At 35.0% G+C, this 27,396-nt stretch overlaps 1 protein-coding gene across 1 annotated transcript in view; it reads left to right on the forward strand.

Moving 5' to 3' along the window:
* The window catches only part of CSMD1 (CUB and Sushi multiple domains 1), a 1,244,565-nt gene that overhangs the window by 1,092,687 nt on the left and 124,482 nt on the right, over positions 1-27,396 (forward strand). The window contains exons 42-46 of the mRNA XM_049818613.1: positions 4,875-5,063; positions 15,537-15,714; positions 18,362-18,507; positions 20,439-20,519; positions 20,674-20,787. Of these exons, the coding sequence (XP_049674570.1) occupies positions 4,875-5,063; positions 15,537-15,714; positions 18,362-18,507; positions 20,439-20,519; positions 20,674-20,787 (708 nt within the window). The remainder of the gene's footprint in view (positions 1-4,874; positions 5,064-15,536; positions 15,715-18,361; positions 18,508-20,438; positions 20,520-20,673; positions 20,788-27,396) is intronic.

The raw sequence follows: 27,396 nt of genomic DNA on the forward strand, positions 1-27,396 counted from the left end.
GCAAATCATGTCCTGGGCTTCCATAAAAAGAACCATGGCCATCAGGTTGAGGGAGGTGATTCTCCCTCTCTACTTTGCTCTCCTGAGACCTCATCTGGAGTAGTGTGTTCAGCTCTGGGGCCCCCAACATAAGAAGGACAGGGACCTGTTGGAGCGAGTCCAGAGGAGGGCCACGGAGATGATCAGGGGGCTGGAGCAGCACTCCTATGAAGACAGGCCAAGAGAGCTGGAGTTGTTCAGCCTGGAGAAGAGAAGGCTCCAGGGAGTCCTTATTGTGGCCTTTTAGTACTTAAAATGATCTTGTAAGGAAGATGGAGAGAGACTTTTTACCAAGGCCTTTAATGACAAAACAATGGGCAACAGTTTTAAACCGAAAGAGGGTAGATTTAAATTAGACATAAGGAAGAAATACTTTAAGATGAGGGTGGTGAGACACTGCAACAGGTTGCCCAGCGAGGTTGTGGCTGCCCCATCCCTGACAGTGTTCAAGGCCAGGTTGGATGGGGCTTGGAGCAACCTGGTCTAGTGAAATTTGTCCCTGCCTATGGCAGGGGTGTTGGAACTAGATCATCTTTAAAGGTCCCTTCCAACCCAACCTAACCCAACCCATGCTAGTCTAGTCTAGTCTAGCCTAAGAAGTAGATTTTGGTTTTGAGTCTGTAGTTATACACAGCATGATACTGGAGGAATGTACAATAAGACTAAATGAAAGTTTTAAGTAGCCTTAATTGTGAGCTTTCCTAACATTTGAGTGTTTGCATGCTCAACTCTGCTAATACAATTTCTCTGTAATTATTTCCATATTGAGGTGTTATAGATGTATGCGGCGCTTGCAAAGGCAACAAGTCACCCTCGTGTTAATATAAGAAGGAAAATACATTTGAATCATAAAAACAAGATAGCAGATCAGTTTTATTTCTTTTGTGCTTTACTTTCTTTTCTTACCAGTGGAAGATACACTGCACAAAGAAATGCCGAATGTCAATACGAGATCATTTTAAAATTTAAGTATTTGACTGCTGCCAGCATTGGAATTAAATCTTTTTCTCAGATTTCCTTTACTTTGGGCTTCATTTCAGGCTCTCACTACAGTTTTTTCTGCTGTGAAATGGTATATCATTTTTTAAAGCTCAATACCAAACAAGTCTTTGGGCATGACACTCATAAAAAAGCTTTCTTTTGTGAGATGTGACATCAGGATTTGTGGGTAATATTTGATAGTGATGACTGAATAATGAATTGCTCTGTTAAATCAGGTATAGTTGTTGCATATATCAAGAGAACTGAGAAGAATATAATTCATATTTATATTAAAACCATAAAACATATTCCCTGAATGGCCTGTAAATCATGATATCGTAGTCAGATGGATCACCTGACTTATAGTTACTCCAATAATTTATAAGTCATCTATAGGATTTATACCAGAAGTCACATGCAGAGAATATCTTCACATTTTACACCTTTTAAAAAAAAAAAACCAAACAACAAAAAAACCCCAAACCCCCAAAACAACTGTGCTCTGCTCATGAACAAATGCTTTCACCCCTGACTGACTGGCCAAATTTATGGTGATCTGCTTTAGGCAGAGGTTCTATGCTTACTAAAAAAAAAATACCAGAAGTAACCCCAGACGTTTCTCTGTGTGTTTTGTTTACCTTTCTTCCAATAGGAAAAAAAAATATGCATTTCCGAAGAAACACTAACTAGAATTTTAAAAGGTAGGCTTTATTTTTTTCCGTTAGCAATCCAAGAGACTTTAAAGGATGTTGTGCAAATTAGAGGGAGAGATGGTGAAGTTCTTTCAGGATTTCCTCTTTCACCTGAGCTTTTCCTACGTTTTCTTATGTAGATCAGTGAGAGAAGCTTTTTTCTGAAATGAATTTTCAAGACTAACTTAAAAAATCCAAGACCATATTAAGTACATTTAAAATGTAACCTATGAATACTGTACTGCAACAAATTAACCAATAAGGAAGGATATTTTTCATGTGTATTCATGTCCTCAAAAGGTTGTTTAAAATCAAAGTTTAAAAGTTCCAACACTTATTGTCATTGTTCCAAAACACCATCATGGTAACTATTGGGCAATGTAGTGCTGCACCTTGTCAAGTAAATCTGTGAGATCCTCTGATCCTCCAGGATAATCTTCTATTGTACTTCTCATATAATTTGCTAAGTAGCTTTTTATTTAATTTATTAGTCTTAATATGTCCTGTACCCTTAAATAATCTTTCTAGTACTCTGTTCTGTATAAAAGTGTTGATAATAATATTATCTGGAAAGTATTATATGAATAATGATATGAGGAATAATAATAGCATTAAAAATTAATAAGCTATGACTAGATTTAGCACAAAATTTTAATGAACCATAATTAAGGTAGAATAAAGCTTTTTGTATTTCCTTTCTAGTAACAATTAATTCTGATTGTTAAGTTTTAATTTTCTTAATTTTTTGTTATTTGGGGGAAGGTGAGTCTCAGTTATTAGAGGATTTTGGAATATTTCTGGTACCTCCATACCTCTTCCAGCTTTGTAATGTTACAAACACTGGATTCTGGATTCACTGAATGAATTAGGAAAAAGAAGGCAGCTTACTCAAAATAAATCTTCTATTTATTGCATAGCGTGACTGTAATCAGCAATGACTAAAAAAACTCATGACAGTAGCTGTACCTCAGTGAAGCAATTAAGTACAAACTTCACTTTAAGTAAGCACTTAAGCACACCTAAGTTAGATATTTACCTCAGTCTTGCTGAAATGGCTGGTTTAAATAATCTAATTGATAATAATAAGTATATACTTCTGGGATGAACATGTCCATATTGTAATGATTAGCTTTGAAAAAATAACAAAATATTTTGTTCAAGAATATGTTCTTCATCTCTCTGACTGTATTTTTAGAGCTTGGACTTAATGGCACATGTTAATATAAAGCACACTGATATTACTGCTCTTACTTGAACTTTCTTATGTTCTGACAGAAGTATTTCATAACTGTAAATAGAATGCTCAGAGAGAGCAGAACATTCATCTTCTCAATAATTATTTCTTAAATGGCTGTCACTTACTATCTTATCTATGTGAAGTTGTTTGTGAGTGAATCTACATAACATTTTTATAAAACTGCCTTTCTTTTTTTCTTCCCATGGAACAATTTATCACTTAAATATTCTAAGGAAATATATCTTCAATATGGAAACATGTAGTTATAAATTATCTTCATATCTTAGTAAATGTTATTAATGAAAGAACCCTCTGATTTTCATCACACTATTTTGTATGAATTAAATAAGTTTAATTGAATAGTATTTTGAGGTCTTTGAAAATACAAACCCCGACATTAAATATGACGAATCATTAATGCAGTTTTTTATATGGAGATGTACCTAGAAGGAACTTTTTCCTTGGTAGATTTCTGACACTTTTCCAGATCTTTCTGGCGATCTTTGACTTCGTAATCTTTCATTAGTTCTTTCAATTTTTTTGGTCAGGTGATTTTTTTGCATAGTTTAATAAATATTTAAAAAATCCAATGGATTGTGAAAATTTTGTATTTCATAAAATTTTATTGAATGAATGACTTTATTATACATTACTAGAATACTTACTATAGTGTTTAAACATGAAAACACATTTAAACAATTGCTGTGATTAGTTATGTGCTGATTTATTGTTGAAGTCATTCTACAATTTAACTGATGCAGGTAATGAACAAACTGGAATATTGCCAATTAAATAAATATTAGCCACCATAGTAAGCTATCCTCATAAGCTTATCCTCAATTTGAAATGTTTTGGTTTGCTACATAGTGCTCATAGTGCTACAAAACTCCATTTTTTGTTGTGTGGAGGTTACATTCCTAGTAGTTGACATATAGAGCAGTATATGAATTTTATCAGAAAAAAAGTTTTCTCAAGTTCTTATGCCACCGTGAATTGTATAAGTATACTTGCATATTCATTTAAAAAAAAAAAGTATTTTCAAATTTTGGAAATTGCACTGTGAACATGGTCATTCAATATATATGCATTTTTAATATAGTTTAATTTCAGGCATCATGGAAAAATCTCTTTTCCTAAAAAATTTTACTATTTCTTACTTGGAACTAATTATATTGTTTCTTGTATATCGTGGTAGGGAAAAGACATGTGAAAAATTCTGTGATAATTTTAAATCTTGAAAATCTTGGCAGAAAAGTGATCATCTATTAAGTGTGGTCAATTAAATTATTAGTATTACTGTGTGCAGCTTTTGGATTCAGTGTTGCTGCAGTCAGAGCAAGGTTGGTTTTATTTCAGACTTAAAACTGAGTATAAATAAATTTTATGAAAATGTTTGATGTACTCATGAAATTAAGTCATTTTGTGATATACTTACTAAGTATATCCATCTTATTTATTAGAAAAATTAATTCTGTGTATCTTGCTTAAAAAAATGTTATCCTATTATAAAACCGTTATATCACAGATCTTGGGCACTAGGTATGAACCTAGAAATTTAACTAAAAATAAACACATAATTTATATAATATTCTAATTTGAAGCTTCAACATGAACTACTAAAACAATATTCCATCTTCATGCCCTGCACCCAATGTTTCTTTGACTTTCCTTTCTAAATTTCTGATGTAGATGGCAATTCATTCTATTCCAGATTTTGATCTTTCCTATGCTTTGTCTCTAGTGCTAATTTTTTCATTCCTTTGTCAAGAACTGGATGGTCCCTATGGATGAATGGAGTGTTAATCACTCTACTACTGAGTTTGGCATTCCAGTGTTTACCTATTATGGAATGTATTACAGAATTTATATTAATGTTTACTTCCTGTGTTGACTAAGCAATAACAAGTACTTCTGTTCTCTTCCAGCTTACGAGTTACAGAACTGCCCCGATCCTCCTCCTTTTTTGAACGGATATATAGTCAACTCCGATTACAGTGTGGGTCAGTCGGTATCATTTGAATGCTATCCTGGGTATGTTTTGAGGGGTCAGCCTGTTCTCACATGCCAACATGGAATCAACAGAAATTGGAACTATCATTTCCCCAGATGCGAAGGTAACTTTCTGGTAGTACCTTTGCTTCAGAACTCACAATGCTTTCTGATTTTTTGTTTATTTGTTTGTGCGCATGTATGTAATGCAGCTTTTGCTGAAGAACTGCACCTTTATCCTAACCTATAGTGTAAGCAACTAAAGTCAGAATAGTATGTGCTTTTATAAATCATAAATATTTTATGATTCCTGTTTCTCAGCAGTGATTTATTGTTCCTATTAATATCTGTCAGTTGTATTGATTATGGGAACTCATGATGCTGCCAGAAATTATCTTAAACTCCATGTGATTTTTTTTCTGATTTGGGGGGCAGGGGGACAGTGTACAATGTAACATATAAAATTTCCATTGTAAAGCTTTTACTTGGACTTTCATCTAAAAAATACAAGTACAGAAGCAAAATTTCCGACATTCCTTTAGACCTTTAGAGGCTTTGACAAAGTCTCGTATGGGATGCTGTGACAAAGCTGGGTAGTCATTGTGTAGAACTGAAGTGGTGTCATAGATAATCAACCAGCTAAGATACAAAATAGATTGAAATAAATTATTTCCACCATAACATGAGACTGATGGTGCTACAGGTTTTCACTGAAGAGTGTATGTTCAATATATTTGACACTGATCTTGAAAGATGGAATAGATGCTGCTCTACACAAAACTTTTAGGTTTTAGTTTAGTCAAACCAGAAAAGGCTGCGAGGACTTTAATAAAGATGTAACTGAGCTACAGTTATAAGCCATGAAAAAACTGTGAAACAAGAGTCAGTCAGTCATTCTGCTTCAGGACAGACTGCTAGAGGCTAGAAAGAACTTTTCCAGTGGGACAGATTAACATAATGTTTTCTGCTTTGGATTCTTCTGTGCCCTCTTATTAGACATCAAGGTTTGAACATTGTCAGAAGCAAAAACTGCACTAGATGGACTAAAGATTTGCTTCAGCACTGCAATACCTTGCTTCCCAAGTGAGGATTTTAGTACTGTGAATAATAATTTCAAATTATTTTCTTATTATTTCTGAGACAGATATTCTCCTAACAGCTTGACTATATTGCTCTGCAGCATGAACATGTATTTTGTACATGTATTTGGGAAGGGACGCTTGTATTATTTCCTCATGTTGTCATTTAAATCCAGTATTACAAGAATCCATAAAATTTAAGCTCTAGTTCCATAATAGTTCATGCAAATTACCATAAATTGCTCAGAAATCTAGTAAAGTAAATATATAGAGGAGGTTGAAAGTATTGCATATTTCTTGGAATGCAAAGGACTTACAAGGGAGAAATAATGTTTAAAATGAGTTTTCTGGATGAAGGTTTTCACAGATACAAATCTTTGTGCATTTGAGACTTGTTAAAGCACAAAAACAATTACAAAACCCCAATTCTTGGTGTAATAATAACAGTAATAGGAATTACTAAACCAAGGATTATTAACTCTTTTTTTTTTTTTTCATTTTAATTTAAACTGTATTTTATCATACTATTACATAGACATTTTAGAAATCTGACAAGTGCCAGGAGTAAGACATAAGTGTGCCTTACTGGCCAAAGCAAAAAGACAATGTCTGGAGAGAACATTTGGCATTGGGAATGAGTTCAGTTAGGAAGTAGTACATATTTGAACAAATGAGAGCATTGAGTTTTATTTTCAAATTAAAGTACAGAGTTTTATTGCCAGGCACTTACGCTGGTTTGCATTTATGACAGTATAGAAGTCAAAGTACTAAAATGAGGTTTCCAGTATTAAATGGCATTAGAAAATTTCTAGCATACGAGAGAATGTGTAACTTCTGTATGGTCAATGGGTACGTTTACTATTAAATGGCTATCAAGATGTGGCTGCTGTTCCCATGACTTCCATTTTTTCTTGTTTTAACCTGTGCATCAGTACAGGTGGAAGGCAGTTTACACATTTTGCAAAAACATATTTCAATTTAAGAAGGAATGCATGCAAATAATTTAAAACCTATTTTGGACTATTAATTTCTCTTTTAGGGAGAATATGTTAAAAAAAGAAATAGCAGCATAACCAATTAATATAATTATTAAGGAATTATATTATTTTAGAAAACTATAGTTGAAATTGTGTTGTGAAACACCTTCTGAGCCTTATGCAACTCCATTGGTCCACACTGCAATAGGCAATATAGGCATCTGTTATAAACCCATACCTCCCAAAGGAAAAAGAGTGGAGAGGCATGAGAAAATGTAGTTCTTTGTGAGAGTAGGGCTAATGCTTTCCTTAGACACATACAATGTGATAATGCATCACATCTTTGTCAAAGTGATTGGTTATAATGCATAATGATTTTTTTTTTCCTTTTTTGATGGGTTTTTTTTTTTCCCCAACTCTTTTACCACTGGCATATTTAGATTAAAGATGTCAACCATCATCTCCCATATCTTTTAACTGAAAGAGTCTGTAACATTCTTTTTAAGTCATGTGTCTAATCTTGCTCTGTAAGATTCTATTAAGGCCACCTATCTCTTTCTGTTGACTATTATAGCCAACTTCTGTACTTATTTTAGAGAATTCATTCAGCCTAAAACATGGGCTGAAGTACTCCAGTTATATGCTTTTTTTTTCCTAAGCGTGCTGTCTTTAAGCGCCTCCTGAATTAGACAGTAAATGAATGGAAGGATTGGAGATTTCAATTTTGCACTTAAATGTGTTACAAGTCCTATTCTAGGTACGTAAGACCTTACATTGACTGTGATCCGTAGCTCTATGTGACTTTTTAATTAAAAAAATATAGCATTCTACAAAATATCTTTCCATGTATTACTTGGATGAATAAGTAATTAATTTTGAGTTCTAAAAAAATTTCAAAGGTGAGGAAGGACTATTTGAAAAAGGTATTTTTATTCAAAGGCTATTGGATTATGGATTCAACATTATCAATGTTTTCAAAGAAAACACAAGGTTATTCATGATAAAACTGCACTATAAACAGATATGAAATATTTTTCCCCACGTTAAACATATGGTAAAGTTTTACAAAACCCTTTAAAGGGTGATATAAAAGTGTAAAGGATGATGATAGAATACTATTGACATATGTTCCATATACAATACAATGCTAGGGTGAAAAGAACCATTAAGTTACAAGCAGAATATCAAGTAAGCATAGGGACTATCTTGTGCAGAAATAATGACGCCACTTTCAAAAAATGTGTGTGAAAAAAATACAAATCGGAAGAGCATACGGAAGTTATGGAATAATTGCTTGATAAAATATCTTCTGTGCAGTCTTTATGTAACATATTAATATGACTTACTCTACTGAATGATAATATTACTGTATTTAGTTCTAAATCTTTCCACCTGATGATACAGGTTTTTAAAACTCATTGTGATATCTTCTGCTGGTCAGCTACAATGTGCTTTGTTATCTTGCATAAGAATAGAGAAAGAAAATACTTTAAAGGACGTGAGAAGATAAAAGAATATATGTTTTTTCTCTCTTCCCGTTAAGGTTGACCTACACTCTTTGTATTGCTAGAATAAAGACATTTAAGATACCAAATCCATATACTCCCTATATCCTTTTAGTTTACTAATTAAAATGAATTTTCACAGATATTAATTTCTGAGATACAATTTGAAATGTTTATCAGTGGGAAAACACATCTTTTTGCATATGCTCTTAGAAATCTAGATTCTTAGATTTCTGGACAAGTTATAATCTCTTTTCTCTCTGAAAATTGTTTCCACACTCACTGTATTTTGTATTGGTTTATTGAATGTTGTTGTAGTGTTAGTATTAGAGATTTTTCTAGATATATTTAATTATTTTTATTACTATTTTTTATTATTAAACTGTTGGCATTTGGGGTAATCCTACTGATATCTTAACAAGATAAACATGGAGCATTTATCTTAAAATGTTGGTCTTTTACAGCATGTATTTTTGGGATCCTTTTTGTAGCAGTAAATCAGAAATGAGAAGAATAAAGGGTATAAATTAAACTGAGAGGATGGATAAGAAAGGTAACCATTACATCATTCATCTTTGAGAAATAATCTTCCAGGCTCCTCACTTGATAAGAACTGGAATCAGTATCACAGGTCATTCTGTTCCATTATCCTGGCCTGTAATAAAGCGCTCTATTTTTTTATGTCATGAAATTAAAGGCTTTTCTTCATGTTTGATAAGCTGCTTCACCTTTTCCTATTAAAATAATGCTGTGTGGGATTTTTCTGGTTTTGGAACATCCAGAGGAGTTAATTCTTTTTCCGAATAAAAGCAACAGAAGCAGCTACCTAGAGTGTCTTTGCTAGCTAGCAGTACAGCACTTCAGCATTAACACTTCAGTAGGACCCTTCCAAAGCCTGGGAAATTTTATGTTCAGGGTCTGTCAAGCAGAATCTTTAACACTTAACTAGGCACCTAATTTCAAATTTCAACACTTTTTGGTTTTATATCGATCATACATATCTTCCTTTCTTCCTAATCCTAGGTTAATCTGTTTGTGTCAGATGCCTTAGCCTGATTTTGATTTCTTCCACAGCAGTTTTTGTGGTGATGTATCTGCAGTGTCTTATGGTCCCTCTTTTCTTACTAATTAAGCTTTGAATGAAAGTTGTCAGCTAAAGAAAGAATGTCTTCAAATATCCTCATTAATGGTTTAATAATTTATTTTAATAATTTAAAAATATTAATTACAAAGGAATAGCAGTGCTGTGTTAGAACGTAGACCTATATATTGCACAACTAAGAGGTTTCAACTGAAAAAAGTTAACATTCAATTAGTTTAGCAGCAGTCTGTATATGATACATCTTAAAGGCACATCAAACACAAAATGGCACTTCAAGCTAAGAGTGGCATCTATATAGATACAATATATAGGAACATGAGACTGGGTAAAAGTTGCAAAAAGGAATTTTAAGTTTATCAGATGTTTTTACTATATGACACATTATTGATACATGTTTATAAAACTACATTGGTTTATCAGCTTGATTTTTAAATTTTTGAGGAATGAGACTATTTTGCGTATTTTTATGAAAATTTCAGAAAAAAAATATTCAATACCTCTAACTTTCAATGATATATTGTTTCTGATTAAAAGCAATATTCAGTTAAACTGTGGGCAAGATTTGAATATATCTCTTCTGATGAAAATGTGATTAAAGATAAATGGATTCAAGTGAATGGATTCAAACTGGTACACTGCAATACTAGTTTCAGTTAGCGATCAGACTTCTTAAAGGAAAACACACATAAGTATTCTATATCTAGGACTTCTTAAGAATATCATAGAAATTTGTTGGATTACCTTCCACGAGAATTAAATCATAGAGAAAAAAACAAATTTGTTTTATATCCAGATGTATTTTTTAACCCTAAAAGAGATTAAATGTCTGTTTAAATGCTTTCACCTTACATGTGAGAACGTCACTGGGTTTCCTCTAGTTTGATGGTGATTAAAATCAGCTGTTTGGTTTTGTGAGAATATGTTTTTTTCTGATCTAACACAAAATGAAAACATCTTTGGAGTCGTAAAAGGACTTCAAAATAATATATAATATTCCTGACTAGTGATATAGATGCAGCACCAAAGGGCATAGCAGCCTTGTATCTTTTTATCTCTCATTCCTTTTTAGTCCCTAGTTCCTGAAAGAATATTGAAGACACATGATGTCTATGTTAGGAGTAGGTTAGATTTTTGTAGTACAAATTATCATTTTCTATGTTTTCTTAGATGAAGTGTGTATGAACAATTTGTTCTGTTTGAATCAACATACAGGAAGAGAAAATAATACCTAGTTTATAATGACATGAAGTCATTCTTTCTTCTCCCTGTCCCCCCATCCAGTTAGTTTTAATTTAGTAGTTTTATCTTCATTCCTAACTCAAGGAAGTAATTCCTCTGTTCTCTGTTACTAACATGGCTGTAATTGAGAATGTACATTTGTCCTCATTCCTTTGGATGTGAATCCTACCTTGCAAGCCTGTCCAGAGGCATCTACATTGCACAGCTCAGCACAGCTGGGGCCTGAATGCATGCATCTCCATTGTGTGTGCAGTTGTGTACATTTATAGCTATGATTTCTGACTAAAGAGCAGGTTTCTTAGTGTTTTGACTGAGCTTGCAGAGTTTTCTCAGTCTGTCAGGTGGCAAACTACTTGCTTTGTCAAAAATTCATTTCTGTACATTAAAGCGCAGTCTAGCACTGCTGAAAGAATTATTATGACATACAAATGTTTTTGCAATAAGGAAAACAAATGGCTATAAAGTCTCTGATCATTGGAATTTAGCAGTTGGTCTAAGAGCAAAATCAATGGAAGAATTCAATCACTTTTCTAGCTATTGCCAGTATTCTTAGAAGTTCAGATCAAATCATTTCTACAGAAGATTGCACATACTTCAGAAGGCTGAGAGAAATAAGAGATCTGGTAGTGTCTCACAAAAGAAAGTTGACGCTGCTTCAGAGTAATACATTGGGTTGTCTGTGCAGTTGTCCCATGGAAATCTGACAATGAATATGTCACCCATAAATGATTAATAAAAAAAAGGTTTATGAATATTTGTGTGTAAGATGTGGAAAATAGGTCTGTGATTCAAGAATACTGAAAACACCTGGTATTTCTCTGTTTGTTCCCTTCAAGTAAGAAAATCATCATGACGGTGTCTCTGCTATTATTATCTGTAGATATTCTTGCTTTTTCACTGTTGCCAAAATATATTGGTAAGAATTTGTTGCATCCATGTTATGAGATAGGTTGCTTGCATCCTCACCAGTCTGTTACACTCGGAATATAGGTATGGGCAAAAGAAACATGCCATAGGTGCAAAGCCAAGGCTTTAATGTTATTCCAAAGAAAATCTTAACAGTCTAATCAAAGGATTATTATTAGTACAGTTACAGTGTTACTAATATTTTAAATTAGGTAATGCTAGAATAATATACAGACAAACATCTAATATCTACCCCTTTCTCTGGTGTAGACTCACTCTTCCAGTACCTATATGTCTTAAGGTGAATGGTCTCAGTCTGGGAGAAGGGCTACGAGAAGTTAATTCTATAGAGAAAACCTATTTGTTATCACTCTTTTTTATGCAGAATTATATATAATATATATATGACATCGTGTTACATCACACAGTTGTACAAAGCTAAAATGAAGTAGTAAGTAGTTACCTGACGAACATTAGATAATTACAAGTTAAAACAAGTCTCCAGACTGCCAGAACAAGTCCATAAACAACCTGAGAGAGCCTGTGGCCTGTTTTGTAAACTTAACACAAAGTCTATGGGCTGTTATTAGCAGTGCATAACTATATTTACTGGGCTACATGGCTAAGGTTTTACTTGTTAAGGGCTTTTTATCCTTTCCATATATTTTCGGTATTTCATGATTTCTTTGGATTTATAGTAGTACTAGAAAAATGTTGAGTACCCTTCCAAGCTTCGCATATGAACTAAGGGAATTACCATAGTGCAGGTCTCTCTCAAAAATATGAAGCAGTGTATTTTGTTTGTCTACTGGCATTAAAAATTGCTCCACTTCTATGTTCTGTATAATCATAGTTTGATATTTTTAGCCACTTGATCTACTATGTTCAAATTTTTGTATATTAGTTCTTCCTAGAGAAAGAAAAGATATGCTACTTCCAATTTAATTAATAGGAAAAAAGTCCTGGGACCTGGGGGAAGATAAGAACAGTTAGACTAGGTGGCTCCTGATATTGCTGTTTTTTCTAAACATTTGAACCTAGGAAGACAGTAGGAGATGTCAAATTTCTAGAAGTCCCAAACTCATAGAATTTTTCCAGTCTACTTGTAGAGTTCCCTCCCTTTATGCTAAAGAAATGTTGTGGGTTTATTGTTTCATTTGGGTTGGTTTGGGTTTTTGCCTCTTGAATAATATCAGGGTCATCAGTAGACAGGGAAAACAATAATGAAAAAAAGCTGGGAAATGGTAGTGTTGAGGCTGGAAGTTTGCCCTTCTAAGGAATCTCACTGAAGATCTGTGTTAGTGTTGTGAAAACAAATCTCAGGGTTTATCAGATCATACGAGAGAATATGAGTATGCCTGTAATGTTTAGCTAAACTGCAGGTACTTGCCAACAGCAGAATGAATTCAAACACCCCTGCCCTTCCCCAGCAAAACAGCACTTTGCAAATATATTAATTTTTTTATACTGAATTGTTAAAAATTTGAAACTTTCTGAGATTTCATGGGCAATTTTTTTTATAATTGTAAGACTGGTGGTTGCCACTTAGAGCACTATGGCTAGAACTTCAGGATTTTTTTCTGGATTCTTCCCCTAAGTCATCTGAGTTCTGTGGTGTATGGCTGTCTAGCACCCGTTAGGTCATTCAGTTGTCTGTCTTAAGCTAACGTGGTCTACACAGTTCTGTTCCCATTCAGAAGACAGATTTGTTGGCTTTATGCTCTGTGATGAAAGGATGACATGGTTAAACTTCTTGTATCATGGGGCTGAAGATGGGCATCCCCAAGTTCATAACTGACATTGTCCTTGAGGTAGATGAGTTTCAGGTTTATAATATGAACTTTCACAATACAAGCTTCTCTGCAATATAACAACTTCATTAATTTAGAGTGATTTTTTTATTCAAACTAAAGCTATTTTTGTCTTCTGTGAAATATAGCCTGTTATTTCTGTTTAATTTTCTGTCTCCTGTGATTTTTAAGGATCTTTGGAGAAAGCCCAGTATCAGCTGTGTGTATTGCTTATTCTATTAGAGTTTTGTTATCTGTGATACTTTTTTTTTTTTCTGAAACAATTTATTGATCTGTCATGGCTAACAATGATATTAAGAGGAATTAGACTATCTTTACTGAGATACAATCAATCATCTGCATTCTTTGTAGAGTATTAGAGAATAATGGAGGCAAAATAAAAAAATATATGCAATTGTTGACAACATTAATAAATCTGTAAAAATATAATAAACTCAAAATATATTTAAGTGTAAAACTTCTATCAGAAAAATCCTAGATCTTAACTAGAACTTAAAGGATTTTCCACTTGTCACTACATTAGTCTCAGAAAGTGTATTTCAATGTAGTAAGCATACTTGTAAAAGCAGTCTTTTAGCCGTAAACATGGAATACTGTTGAGATAACAGACCAGATTTCTGAGACCAGGCAATCTGACCATGGCATAAACGTAGGGGATTAGGGAACAGGAAAAAATGGGCTCAAGTCGCATTTTCGTCATAGAACCATCAGAGCTGATAGGCATTACCAGCTGCCCTTCATTTTCCTTAGCTTGTTTCCTTTTTGTTGGGCACTAAAGGGTTGTAGTTCAGGAGCAGATGCCATTCTGTTCTAAGATGCGAACATGTGCTAAATGCATCATATTAGCTAGTACTGATACGGATGAAGAAAGTGAATTGGTTAAAGCCTCCTTAACCTGTCCTATAAATCCAGTGATTACTAAAACAGTTCATCCAAAAAGGGCTAGCCAGTTGATCTTTCTAGCCCAATGATACAGCTGCACATTTTCCACATGGGAAATGTGACAACCCTCTGCATTTCTCAGTCCTTCTTCCCTTTTCCCTTTTCCTTTCTCCTTCTTCCTTTTCCATCACTTGTTGAAAGGTGAAAAAGAAGTGAAGAGGGTCTGAAGGAGTTGCAGGAACCCTGACAATAATAACATAAGCTTTATGGTAAGAGCTAATGAGAAAAGTTCCAGAGCTAGTCTGAGTACCCACAGATGAGGTTAAGGTCTCTAATAAGTGAGACTCATTAGTTTGCACTAATGGCCATATGTCTACTCAGATCCATGCTTGCATCCATAATCAGTCAATTCCCCCAAACTGAGACTCAAAAGAGAGCACATTATTACATATTTGCTACCCTTGAATTACTCAACCACCTTTTCATGTCCACATCTTTTCATTTGCCCACATTTCATTCAGCAAGTATATGCTAATTTGTGTCCCTATCTCCATTTTACTTGTCATAAGAGTAATCAGCATACAAACTGCAATTGAAGTATCATTAAACTTGGCTAAAAACTGTCAGAAATAAAGTACAGTGGTTGGGTTTGGGGTAGTGAAAGAACAATCAGCCTTTGTTTTGGGTTTGGGGTTTTTTTCCCCTAGAATTGTGTTCCAGTTTAGTTAGGGTTCAGCTGTAGGGAAACATGGAAGCTTTGTTTGCTTGTTTATTTGTTTCTCAATGTTGAATGCAAGCAAAAGGTGCCCCTTTTGAAATGTGTGCTTAGTTTCAAGAATTCTCTATAAAAGCAATATTTCCAGTAGATTTGGATGGATTTAAAGACATGAAATCTGAAAGACATCAGGATGAACTATTTCTTAGAAGTTTCAATACTTTCTGTCTCTGAGAAGAAACCAACCAAGGAAAAATGCTGTCTTTAAGACCTAGAGTGTCTTGTCCTGTGGAGCTTTTAGAATTTGGGAGCATTTTGATATTCCATTTGTAACATGAAAAGTATGTTTCTCCTAGTAATTTTTCATTTGTTTTCTTTTCAGCTCCTTGTGGCTATAATGTGACTGCTCAGAATGGTACAGTTTATTCCCCAGGATTTCCAGATGAATACCCAAATTCCAAGGACTGTACTTGGTTAATTATTGTACCTCCAGGCCATGGGATTTATATCAACTTTACCTTACTCCAGACTGAACCTGTGAATGACTACATTGCAGTTTGGTATGCAATTTTTTCAAAACAGAAGTGATTTTTTTTCTAATTGATTTATCAGATCTTACTGTCCCAAGCTACAGCTTTTGCTTAGTATTGCTCTTTAGGTTGTCATGTGCTGAATAACAGCATAAAACAAGTTCTATGATTCTATGAAAAAAAAAAGAAAAATTATCTGTCACTGTCTGACCTCTTTAAGAATATTGTTCCAAAATTACTTTGAAACTCTAACTCAGCTATCAATCAGATCTTCTTTGAGCTCTCTGTTTTCTAAGTGAGACCATGTGAGGTCAAAGTGATGTAACGATCTGCATTATGTTTAATTACGTGTTCCACAAACATGAGGCAATATGTTAGTTGTAGCAAACCTTTTTGACATCTTTAGGCATTAACTAATTTAGGAGTTAATTAAAATTTTATTAAATTTTCTTAATATCTTAAAATGGCTGATAGACACACTCTCTGTATTTCTGAAGCCAGGATTTTAGCCCTTATACCTCTATGTCTTTAAGCTTCATAACATATGTTCCCCTTCTCTGAACTTGTATTTCTTACCACCCAAACCCATCTCAACTTTGTGTCCTCAGCTGGAGGAAGAGGTGTCAGGGCTGTCTAAATTCTTGCATAAGAATTTACTGCACTCAAGAGCAGGCATCGATGATGCTGAAGTTGTTACGTACTTTCTCATCTATGGCTAACCCTGGTCCTTACCCCATATAACGTGCAAAGTGACTTAGCTCTCATACATGCTACAGGCAGTTCAGCAAAAGGACAGTTTGCACATAATATAGGATGTAACTTACTCCTGTGTGAGTCAGCTGCTCCCATCTCCCACCTAGTCCGCTATTCCTGTACCTATTGCTGTCTGGGGTGAGTTTTTTCCAGACAGCAATACTAAAGTCCATGTAATACAGGGAAAATCCAGTCAGTTTATAGAGAAGCATAACTATTTACGAACTGCTGTTTGGCTACCTCTAGTATTTACATTACCTATAAACCCAAGTCTTAAATGCATCATAGGTTGTCCTGTCTGGTATGTTAAATAAAAACAAAAACCTTCACTGGTAAAGATCCAACTGTATCTATGACTTCCCTTTTTGCCGAAGCAATTAAGTTGTAAAATTGTGTCAGCTTTTTGAACTTGTTTGGCTGAAGTATGTGCTGAATTCCTGAACTGTTATATTCTTTTAATAAAGATTTTAAAACAACTGTTTTACAGCTTATTTCTCTCAGTTCCCAATCATCCATGAATTACAAGCATGCTTTCTTTAGAGTTATTTTCTGAGGTATCAGCAATGGTCAACTCCTGCATTTGCTGGGAGGAGGCTGTTTAGTGTAATTTTAAGTCATTCATGTATATGCCATTCACTTCTGTATAAAAAGTCAAATCTTAATAGTAAAGCTTTTTGGTTTGCCTTTGTTTTTTTCCTCTGGGAATCAGACATTTAAAATGAAAACCTAAGTAAATTATCAAGTCCCTATTCAATATTCATAACCTTCACTCTTGTTTTCAAGGCAGTAGGAAGAACAAAATACATTTTTATGCCAATTCACCCATAGTTTATTTATTCTTCTTGTCACTAATACAAGAGTAGAAATTGGAAGCCCGAATAATCCTGAAAAACTGTACAAGAGAAGAATAATCAATTTAAATTACATTTTTAAAAATAGAAGTTGTATGTACAATTTAGGTACATGACACACATTCTTTTAAAACTTGAATCATAGTCCCTAGGGTGTTTTTTTGTTTTTATCAACAGATTATCTTGATAGGTTCGAGATAGACAAATATTAGTTAATGCTTCTTTTTTTAACAATACAGCTGAGGTGAACAAATATCCCTCTGATTTAAAGACAGTGAAAGTCAAAAGCTAACAGCTTTCAGCAAGCTTTTAGGTAATCTCCAGCCTTCTAAAATACATATCACAAAAGCTTTTCTATTCAGTTTAGATTCATTATATGTAAAATACAGAAAGACCAGGAATAAGCATTGCAGAGCTCAAAACATTTTTTCAGTGATAAAAGCAGGGGGGGTTTGTTTGTTTATTTATTCTGCCTGGTCAGGCCTGAATGTTCTATATGATGATATTGAAAATTAATGCAGCTTGACGCTACTGGAGTATATTTCTCTTTGGGTGTCTATACTACTGTTCAGAAACAGAAAACGTTTTTTTTCCTTTTTTTTCCCCCCCCCCTTAGGAGATACCTTTGAGTCTTTAGAATGAATTTAAATGGCAAGAGTAACCACACCTCTGTAAGTGTTAGTCATGAGTAAGGGCTTGTAGGATCTGGGTCAAAAATGTTAGAAATATGATAAGATTAGAAGAGTTTTCTAGATTCTTTTTTTCAGCTGCTGTGTACATAACAATCTTTGGCAGGAACAGACAGAGAAAATTTCAGTCAGCCAATAAATTTCTTGCCTTTGGAAATATAAAAGCTGTTGTAAAATACTCCTGGTGTCTCAAAAATATTAGGCTTTGAAGTTAAAAAGAGTGTTCTGTGTTGCTAGAAATGAAAAAGAAAACAAACTAATTTTGAATCATTAGGACAAACATTTTTGTCAAAAATTTAACCTGCTCCCCAAAGAAAAGAAACTGATAATGTAAATGTTAAATACAGTATTTCTTCAGTTTATTTTTTATGTTTCCTTTCCTAGGGATGGTCCTGACCATAATTCGCCTCAGCTGGGAGTTTTCAGTGGGAACACAGCTCTGGAAACAGCTTACAGTTCCACCAATCAAGTCCTCCTCAAATTTCACAGTGATTTTTCAACAGGAGGATTCTTTGTCCTCAATTTTCATGGTCAGTTTGCTTTATATCATTAGCATCTAATTACCACAATCAATTAGTGAATTTTAAAAATATTTCTTAACTTTGTGATGTACTGAATGATCTTAAATAAATTTACCATGATTCATGGATTTGCTACTTTTTTAAATAACATTACAAAATAGTTTTTAAAATAACTCATTAAAAAGATCTTAAGAACATTAATACGTGTCTTTGAATAAAATACATTCTGTCTTTAATGTTAATCATCGCTATCTAATATTAAGCTTTTACTTTTTGAGTTATTTTGGCCCATTTATTAACTTACTTTTAACCTTCTGTAATAAAATTCTTCACTGGCTGACCATGCTAGGGCTCGTGGTCAGAAAGGTTGATGGGATCCTGTGGGAGGGTTGAACAACAGCTTTAAGACTGATATCCAGCAAAATACTTTGAAGTTACAGTCAGGGCTACAGGGCATGCAGCTTGGGGATCTAACTCAGAAGTGAAATGCTGAATTCTAGTTCTAATTCTGACTAATTCACCCAGATTTTCTATATTAAATGAAAGATTGTTAGCCTTCTGGACTGTAATTCAAAAAGATAGGGTGAATTAATTCACAAGAACAGGAGGCAATGCCACAGAAAGAGAGTACCTGAAGGTACATATTTGCATGGGGAATTCTTTGTGAAACTAGTACTCAGAGTTTGAGATGTTTTTCTTGTCTGTGTTTTTCTCCTAAAAGAAGGAAAATGTTAATGCTGGAAACCTGCTTACTGTCTGTTTCTTTGATACTTGCTATTATAAGTGTCTAAGCAGGTTGCAAAGCTTTTTTTCTCAGGTGTTCTCCAGAAAAACTGGTGCTATTACAGGTATATAATAATTAAATGTATGTTTCTCTGTGTGTGTATATATATATTTTTATCAGGAACACCATACCAATACATTAAGTACACAGGAATACATATATGCTTTCTCCTCCCTGTCCTTGGAAACTCTCCGTGGATGAAAAATCTCCACGTGTTTGTTGTTTGGTTTTTTTTTTCTCCTTGTACAATTGCTTTACAGTGAAGGGCTGTAGAAGCTTATGTGGAAGATAAGGGCAGAGTCCCAACATTTTGTGGTTTTTAACTTCTCAAAAACAGCAAGTGCATAGGACTATCAAGTTACCAGGACAATTTGTGTTCTTGACTGTGATTTAGTTCCATGAAAAGGAGAGTTTTTCTCAGAGTATGTGCACTCTGATCACAATCTTAAATCTCTGTTTTGGATTTTTTATCCAGAACTGGCTTCTTCAGCTGTTGTAGGCATTCTGTTCCATTTCAGAAACATGTCAAGTCATTGTACTGGTCACCTTCCTTATGAGATTGCTCACAATTTATTGAAACAGATTTGAATAGTAGAGAAGAGATTTTGTTTTAAAGGCATTGTAGTTTGGCTTTTTTTGTATAAATTATAAAATTATTATTATTATTATTACTGGTGTTTCTTCTTAAAGTAAATATATATATACCTGTATCCTGAGAAAGATCAACTCCAAGTATGCTTAAATTAAGCATGAATATGACATGCCAGGTATGTGACAGGTAATTACAGATTTTCAAGGAAATCCAAGTAACCTGTGATTTATAACCATTAGCCCTATCACATGATGCAAATGCAGCTACAAGAAACATCAGTCTTGTAGCTGCAAAAATCTCCTCATAAACATCACAACTGCATCGAATCCTACAATGGATCTATAACTATCTAGGCAGTGTAATATACTATTTATACTGATAAAAATTATATTTTTTTAGATAATATGTAATGTCATGACATTTAACTTGGAAAATATTGTAACTGAGAGACCATGAGATTCAGTGCAGCTTTGGTAATTTGGGAAGTGTGAATAGGAAATGAATTTTCTGTAAAATAATTCTTAACACACCAGTATTTAATCTTTTTTTCATTTAATTTTGCAGCTTATCAGCTGAAGAAGTGCCAGCCTCCGCCCACAGTTCCACATGCAGATTTGTTTACAGAAGATGATGACTTTGAAATAGGTGCAAAAGTAGTATCTCCTTTTCTTTTTTATGTTTTCACTAGAATTCTAATTAAACTAAACTATTAATGTATTTCATCTTCCACCTCAGATTTTGGTATACTTCTGTTTGAAGGGTTTTTTGGGTTTAACTGTTTTGTCAATAACTTTTTCAGGAGATTTTGTGAAGTACAAGTGCCATCCTGGTTTCACCCTTGTTGGACAAGATATATTAACCTGCAAACTGAATGCACAGTTGCAGTTTGAAGGATCCTCTCCATTTTGTGAAGGTAAATATATGCTTGCATCGTGTGCATATCATTAGTATGCATCCTTTTTTTATCTTCATATACATTAAGTATCAAATTTTTGGGCACTGTATCTTCATTAATGTTTAAAAGAAAAGATTCCATTTATTTCTTCAATATCTAAGAAATGCACACGTTTTCAAATTGGTCCCTAAAATTTTTGCACAGACTTTCAACTCTTTAGAATCAAAAGACAAGTGGCTTTAACTATTTAACTACACCATTAATGAAACACTGATTTCTAAAATTCATTTAAGTTATTTAACATTGTTTCATATCAAACCAAAGAATTCTTTTCACCCCTGAAGCATTTTAAAAATGAGTATTTAAATTAAGCTTTCAAAATAAAATAAGAAATTATTCTCTCTGCTTTCACAAATATGGTGACATTGTATGACAAAGTCACCTGAACAATGTGTTCTAAAAAAATACATGGCAAATTTTAATTCATGGAAGCACTAAAAGTCTTTCAAGTATTCATACTATGTTTACAATTACAGTATTTCAAACAAAGAATTAAAAAATTTAATATGAACAATTTTTAGGTGTGCACTCATACACAATTTGCTCATCTTCATAGAAAAGAAGTATATCTTGGAGAATTGTACTCAGTCCTCTATGTTTTTCAACAGATACTGTTGCTTATTTTTTCTTTAGTTTGGTTTAGTTTCTTAAATAGTGGGTAGCAAAAAGATTTTGAAATGTTGAAAAAGTGATCGAGAAAGCATCTGTAGAATTTTGTCCTGAAGTACCTCAAATTTTTTTGGGGGGGAAACAAGTTAGTGATGAGACACCATCACTGAAATTTTATGGAAGTCAAAAAGTGATGAGATGTTCTCATATTCATAACATATTAACCGGGATTAGCTTTGATCTATAATATGTAATTATGGATGGAGCATCTTCAATATCACGAAGTAACAACATCTGTATGTACAACTGGTAACACTGGAAGGCACAGCAATTATTATGACACTTTATTAACAGCTGTATCTCTGCCTTGCTTCATGTTACCCTGGTGCTCTATTTCCATGATTTAAAAATTAGTAAAGGATTCATAGTATAAGCTGCATTAGTTTCTTGATGCCATAATGTATTTGATGCATCTGTAAGTAATTTGTCCATATGACCACTGATACCTGAGTAAAGTTTTTACCCCTCCCCTTTCTTAATTTGTGCATAAAATAATCTGGGATTTGTCATAGATTGAGAGACAGGGACTCTCTGGAGTTGGGTGGAAAAGATTCAGTATTCCTTTCAGGACCCTCGACATACAATATGCAAAAGTAGTGAGAAAATTATGTATTTCTGTATATTTCTTGATCAGATAATACTTTTTGATGTTTGATTTTTTGTTTGATTTTTTCCAATCAATGTATTTCTCTTCCCACTGTGATATGTTAATAAGATCATAGTACTGCAAATCCAGCTTTCAATTTTAAGTTAATAGTAACAGCAGTAACTTAACTCTTGACTGTGTCAATTAGAGTGTAAATAAAAAACGAAAGCCTGAAGTAAACAATTATTGTAAAAACTACAGAGATATTAGGAGCTTCCGATAATGATTAGCCATCTGTTAAGCACAGGGGAGTAGTTTATTTCCGACAGTTCTTGCAGATGCTGTGGAAACTAGTGGCTTTCTCTGACGGTAGCAACACTTGTTTTTTTGCTGTCCTTTGAGAATTTGTAGATTGTCGTGGGTTAACCCTGGCTGGAGGCCAGGTGCCCACCAAAGCCCCTATATCACTCCCCCTCCACAGCTGGACAGGGGAGAAAAAATATAATGAAAAGCTCATGGGTTGAGATAAGGACAGGGAGAGATCACTCACCAATTACCGTCACGGGCAAAACAGACTGAACTTAGGGAAAACTAATTTGATTTATTACCAGTCAGATCAGAGTAGCCTAATAAGAAATAAAACCACATCTTAAAGTACATTCCCCCGACCTCTCCCTTCTTCCCCGCTCAACCCCACTCTTGGTTTTCTCTCCCTCCTCCCCCTGGCGGCGCAGAGGGACGGGGAATGGGGGTTGGGGTCAGTTTCTCACCCCTTGTCTCTGCCACTCCTTCCTCTTCAGGGGGAGGACTCCTTACTCGCCCCTGCTCCACCATGGGGGTCCCTCCCACAGGAGACAGTCCTTCATGAACTTCTCCAACGTGGGTCTTTTCCATGGGCTGCAGCTCTTCACGAACTTCTCCAGCGTGGGTCCCTTACACAGGCTGCAGTCCTTTAGGCACAGCCTGCTCCAGCGCGGGTCCCCCGTAGGGTCACAAGTCCTGCCAGAAAACCCGCTCCAGTGTGGGCTCCTCTCTCCATGGGTCCTGCCAGGAGCCTTCTCCAGCGCGGGCTTCCCACGGGGTCACAGCCTCCTTCAGGCATCCCCCTGCTCCGGCGTGGGGTCCTCCCCGGGCTGCAGGTGGAGATCTGCTCCCCCGTGGAGCTCCCTGGGCTGCAGGGACACAGCCTGCCTCACCAGGGTCTTCCCCACGGGCTGCAGGGGAATCTCTGCTCCGGCACCTGGAGCATCTCCTGACCTGGGGGTCTGCAGGGCTGTTCCTCTCACATGTTCTCACTCCTCTTTTTATCTGCAGTTGCTGTTGAGCAGTTTTCCCCCCCTTCTTAAATTTGTTCTCCCAGAGGCACTACCACCATCGCTGATGGGCTCAGCCTTGGCCAGCGGCAGGTCCGTCTTGGAGCTGACTGGCTTTGGCTCTGTCAGACATGGGGGAAGCTTCAGTAGAAATAATCTGATTTAAAAAAAACCATTGGAGTGATTCAGAGACAGGATACAATGGAAGTGGATGCATTAGAGTAAAGATTCTGGCACAGTTATTTTGGACAGACATAAGAAAGAGAGGAGTGTCTTTAGGTAACTTGGGATGCAGCCTTCTTCAGACAGGTTGTATCTTTAAATAAATTTTATTTTCCTTTCTGGAAAATAGAATTACTTGTTTTTATTCCAGCCTCTCCAATACCTCTATCTGTCTACATGAATTATTACTAGGGGGAAAAATGTGGAACTGAACTCCTATTTTATGATAACACCCTAGCTTATATTTATGAATATTTCTTCTAGATCATATGAAATATTGGTATATCATTTAAAAGTTGTGGGTCTAATTACCATCTTTATGGTGTTTACTCTTAGATAAATATAGGAAAGTACTCACGTTGCACCCTGAAAACCTAAGTGTCTGAAAGGGAGAAATAAGTATTTCTGAATCAGACCAGAAATCCAATATACCACACCATATACCCAGTGTTCCATCGCTGGCACTGGCCAGTAATGATGTTCTGCTGGAGCACGTAAGATCATTGCAAGCATGCAGTTAATTAAGGCCTCCACCCAACTGTAGCTAAACCGCTCTTAAGCTCACAATTTTCTTTGTACTTTGAATCCTGTAGGGCTATTTCTCCAGTGGATTTATTCAGTCTCATTTTGAACCCATGTAAATGCTTTAAACCCACAACGTTTTGTGCAAGAAATTCCATAATTTATTTATTATGTGAAGAAGTTTGTCTGCTTTGGATTTAGCACCTGCTGTTTTCACTTCATGTCCTCTAGTTCTTATGGAAAAAGAAACAGTAACAAGTTGTTCTCTATTCACCATATTTATGGCATGATTATATAAACCAGAAGATATTTCATACCTTTAATCATTCTTGTCATCCTTCTTAATACCTTTTCCAATTCTACTCTATTTCTTTTGAGGTGACATAGTATAGAACTGCATTTATACACTGATATCTAATTCTGATAGACTTGAAAAAAATCGGTACTTGCCATGTAATTTGCATATTGTATTTCAAACAAATTTTTGGACTTCCTTCTTTTATTTCTGCATTTTACCTGTAGTTTATAATTGCTTATGTCGTCCTTATTTGGATCAGCTTCACATTTTTTAAAGGTGCTAGAAAACTTTACATTCTCCTGCACTGTGCCACTGTGTTGTAGTAGGCGAAAAATATATTTATATAATAGAAGGCCAGGTTCTAGGATACTATATACAAGTCTGATGACATATGTGACAGGCAAGAAAAATCAGTCTCAGTGATCACTTCTACATCATTCTGAATGAACGACCTGCAGAGCAGCTGTAATTGCACCACACTGTATTTTCACAGCTCCCTTTGCCTTCCTCCCTGGTCTGCCTGAGGACAGACCTTTTCATAATGCTTGGCACCATGGTAATATGCCAGGTATTGTCTAACGTACAGAGCCCTAGGCACCCTACAGAACATCCTCTCATTGTGCATGAATTTATGTTTACCAGTAGTCGACCATTTGTGATTTGTATTTATACACGTGGAGGCTCTGCTCTCATCCTATCCTTATATCCTCTTGTTACAGATTTCTTTCATTTTAAATTGCTGTTAGGGAAACGTAGAGATGTAAATTAAAGCATGATGAGCATTGCAACTGTAAGAAATATTCCTGTATTGGTCACAAAAATGGACTTACTAGTAAAACAGCTAATTGGCATTCGGTGTAAAGTATCTCTAATCTGGCTGCTCAAACCACTTAAATTAGAGAGGTGGTGTGATAATATTCTCCTAGTGTGGTGCTATTTATGAATAAAAAGCGAAATCAAAGATGGAGACATCAGAAGTAGTATTAGAGTTAAGTCAAGAAGCTTAGTCAGGCATTCCCCAAAACAACCAAATCAGATTTCTTCAAAAGCCAGGTTAAGTGATCTATTTCTCCAAACTAGGATATGATGAGAATGTTATGCTGTCCTGCAGAATTACCTTTCTCATGACACTGCCCCACTGCACTCAATTACATGTGGCTGTCTAATGTAAAGATCTTTGTTATTTCCTGTTGGTTTTCTGTGAGCATTGCCTGTATGTATGGATTTATGCAAACTAACAAATAACAGTACTTGGAATTTACATGTGCAACAATATCACTAAAAATGAATGTAAAATAGATAGCTTATGGCCTCCAATATGCCTAAAGCAGTTTGGTTTTGGTTTTTTTTAATATTTATTCCTCTTATCATTCCAAACCATTTTACAATAGCTACTTTTAAAATTCATGGGATATAGTTATAAATAAATGATAATTAGATATTTTCCAGGGCTCAAGTGTCTAATTCTGTATTTTGCAGCTCAGATTTTCTTGATTGGTAAACTTCACATCAATTCCTAAGCTTCTAAATGTGTAGGGAGTTGAATCACCCTGTAACTTAGGTGACAGAAGAGAGTCCAAAAGGTATAAAATATAATACTGAAGAATATAATGTTAATGTGTTAATTGATTGGCAGATAAAAGAAACACTATTAACAGTGGAATATGTATGCCTCAACTGAATCGATTTGTGTGACTTTGTATTTAGGAGTATTCTGTTTCGAAATACCATGCTAAAGGTTTGTGCTAACAGTGTAGAACAAAAGGGTCCAAATTGCAGATTTTTCTTTTCACTTGTGTGTATGATACCAAGAAAATAGCACTGTGGAGTTTATTTTTGTTGAAGTGATAAATACTAGTTATTAGTGGTATTGGAAAATGGATGTGCCTTTTGTTTTATAGAGCAAGGTGAAGCAGTCTCACTGTCTCAGTATCTCAATTTTATGTCTTGTAAAATGTTCAAGTCTAGCTTCCATCCTAGAGATTAAGTCATGCAGTCTGTGACTAAGCTATGCTGGGGGGAAGTTGGTGGGTATTTCATTATGGTGGCGAAAGAGAGCCAGCTGCCAAGATGAACACTGCCAATTTGCCATGTAACCCCATGGTGCAGCCAGCCTCCCAAACTGCAAAGTAACAATACACTGTCTGCCTTCCCATGTCCCTGAACTACTCCAGAACTGTTCCTCTTTTAAATCCCTGTGGTATGTTTCCTGTGAATTGTTGAGGTTGGAAGGGACCTCTTGTCCAATGACTCTTAGGCATAGGAGGTGAATCTTGACCATAGGAAGAGTTAGAGCTATAGCTTGCCGTGTAAGGAGATTTGGCCACTTCTGCTCTGGCACAGGAGACCTATGGAGCTATTTACAGCTTAGAAAGACATAAGAGTTTCATTTTTACTTGAATTTTCTGCCCTAAGAATATGCTGGGGGAGGCCTCACAACACGCTATTTTTGTCACAGTACCACAAAAGAATATTCCATATACTCTTTCACCCTTTGCATTACTATTTCCGCTGATTTGTACTGAAGAAATGCATTTTTTTCACATAAACAGTACTTGTTCCTTTTGGAAATTGTTCAGTTAGTAAAGTTTTGAAGTCCACTAAGTGAATACAATATAATATATGGAGGAAAGAACTCCTACAGCAATCCTGTGTTGATCTGTTTCTTACGTTGTGTACATGTGATGATGTGTTCAAGGAAATTCTCTGACCTTTAAGCTGTTGATTTTTAGTATTCACCCACCAAAGAAATGTTCTTAATTACATAGAAACATCATACTTTTCCTCAATTACGAGAGAAGGGCATGAGGAAGCATCTGCAAAAGGCACATTTTCCCCTGTGGTAAATAAATTAGTTTCAGGTCCCTTCGTAAGAATCAGCTGCAAGGAATGAGAAAGCTAGCAGCGGTCTTTCTCTGTTATTGATAACTTTTACCTGCTTTTGAAAAAATGATTTT

This window comes from Accipiter gentilis, chromosome 16 (assembly GCF_929443795.1).
Source record: "Accipiter gentilis chromosome 16, bAccGen1.1, whole genome shotgun sequence".
Taxonomy (NCBI): domain Eukaryota; kingdom Metazoa; phylum Chordata; class Aves; order Accipitriformes; family Accipitridae; genus Astur; species Astur gentilis.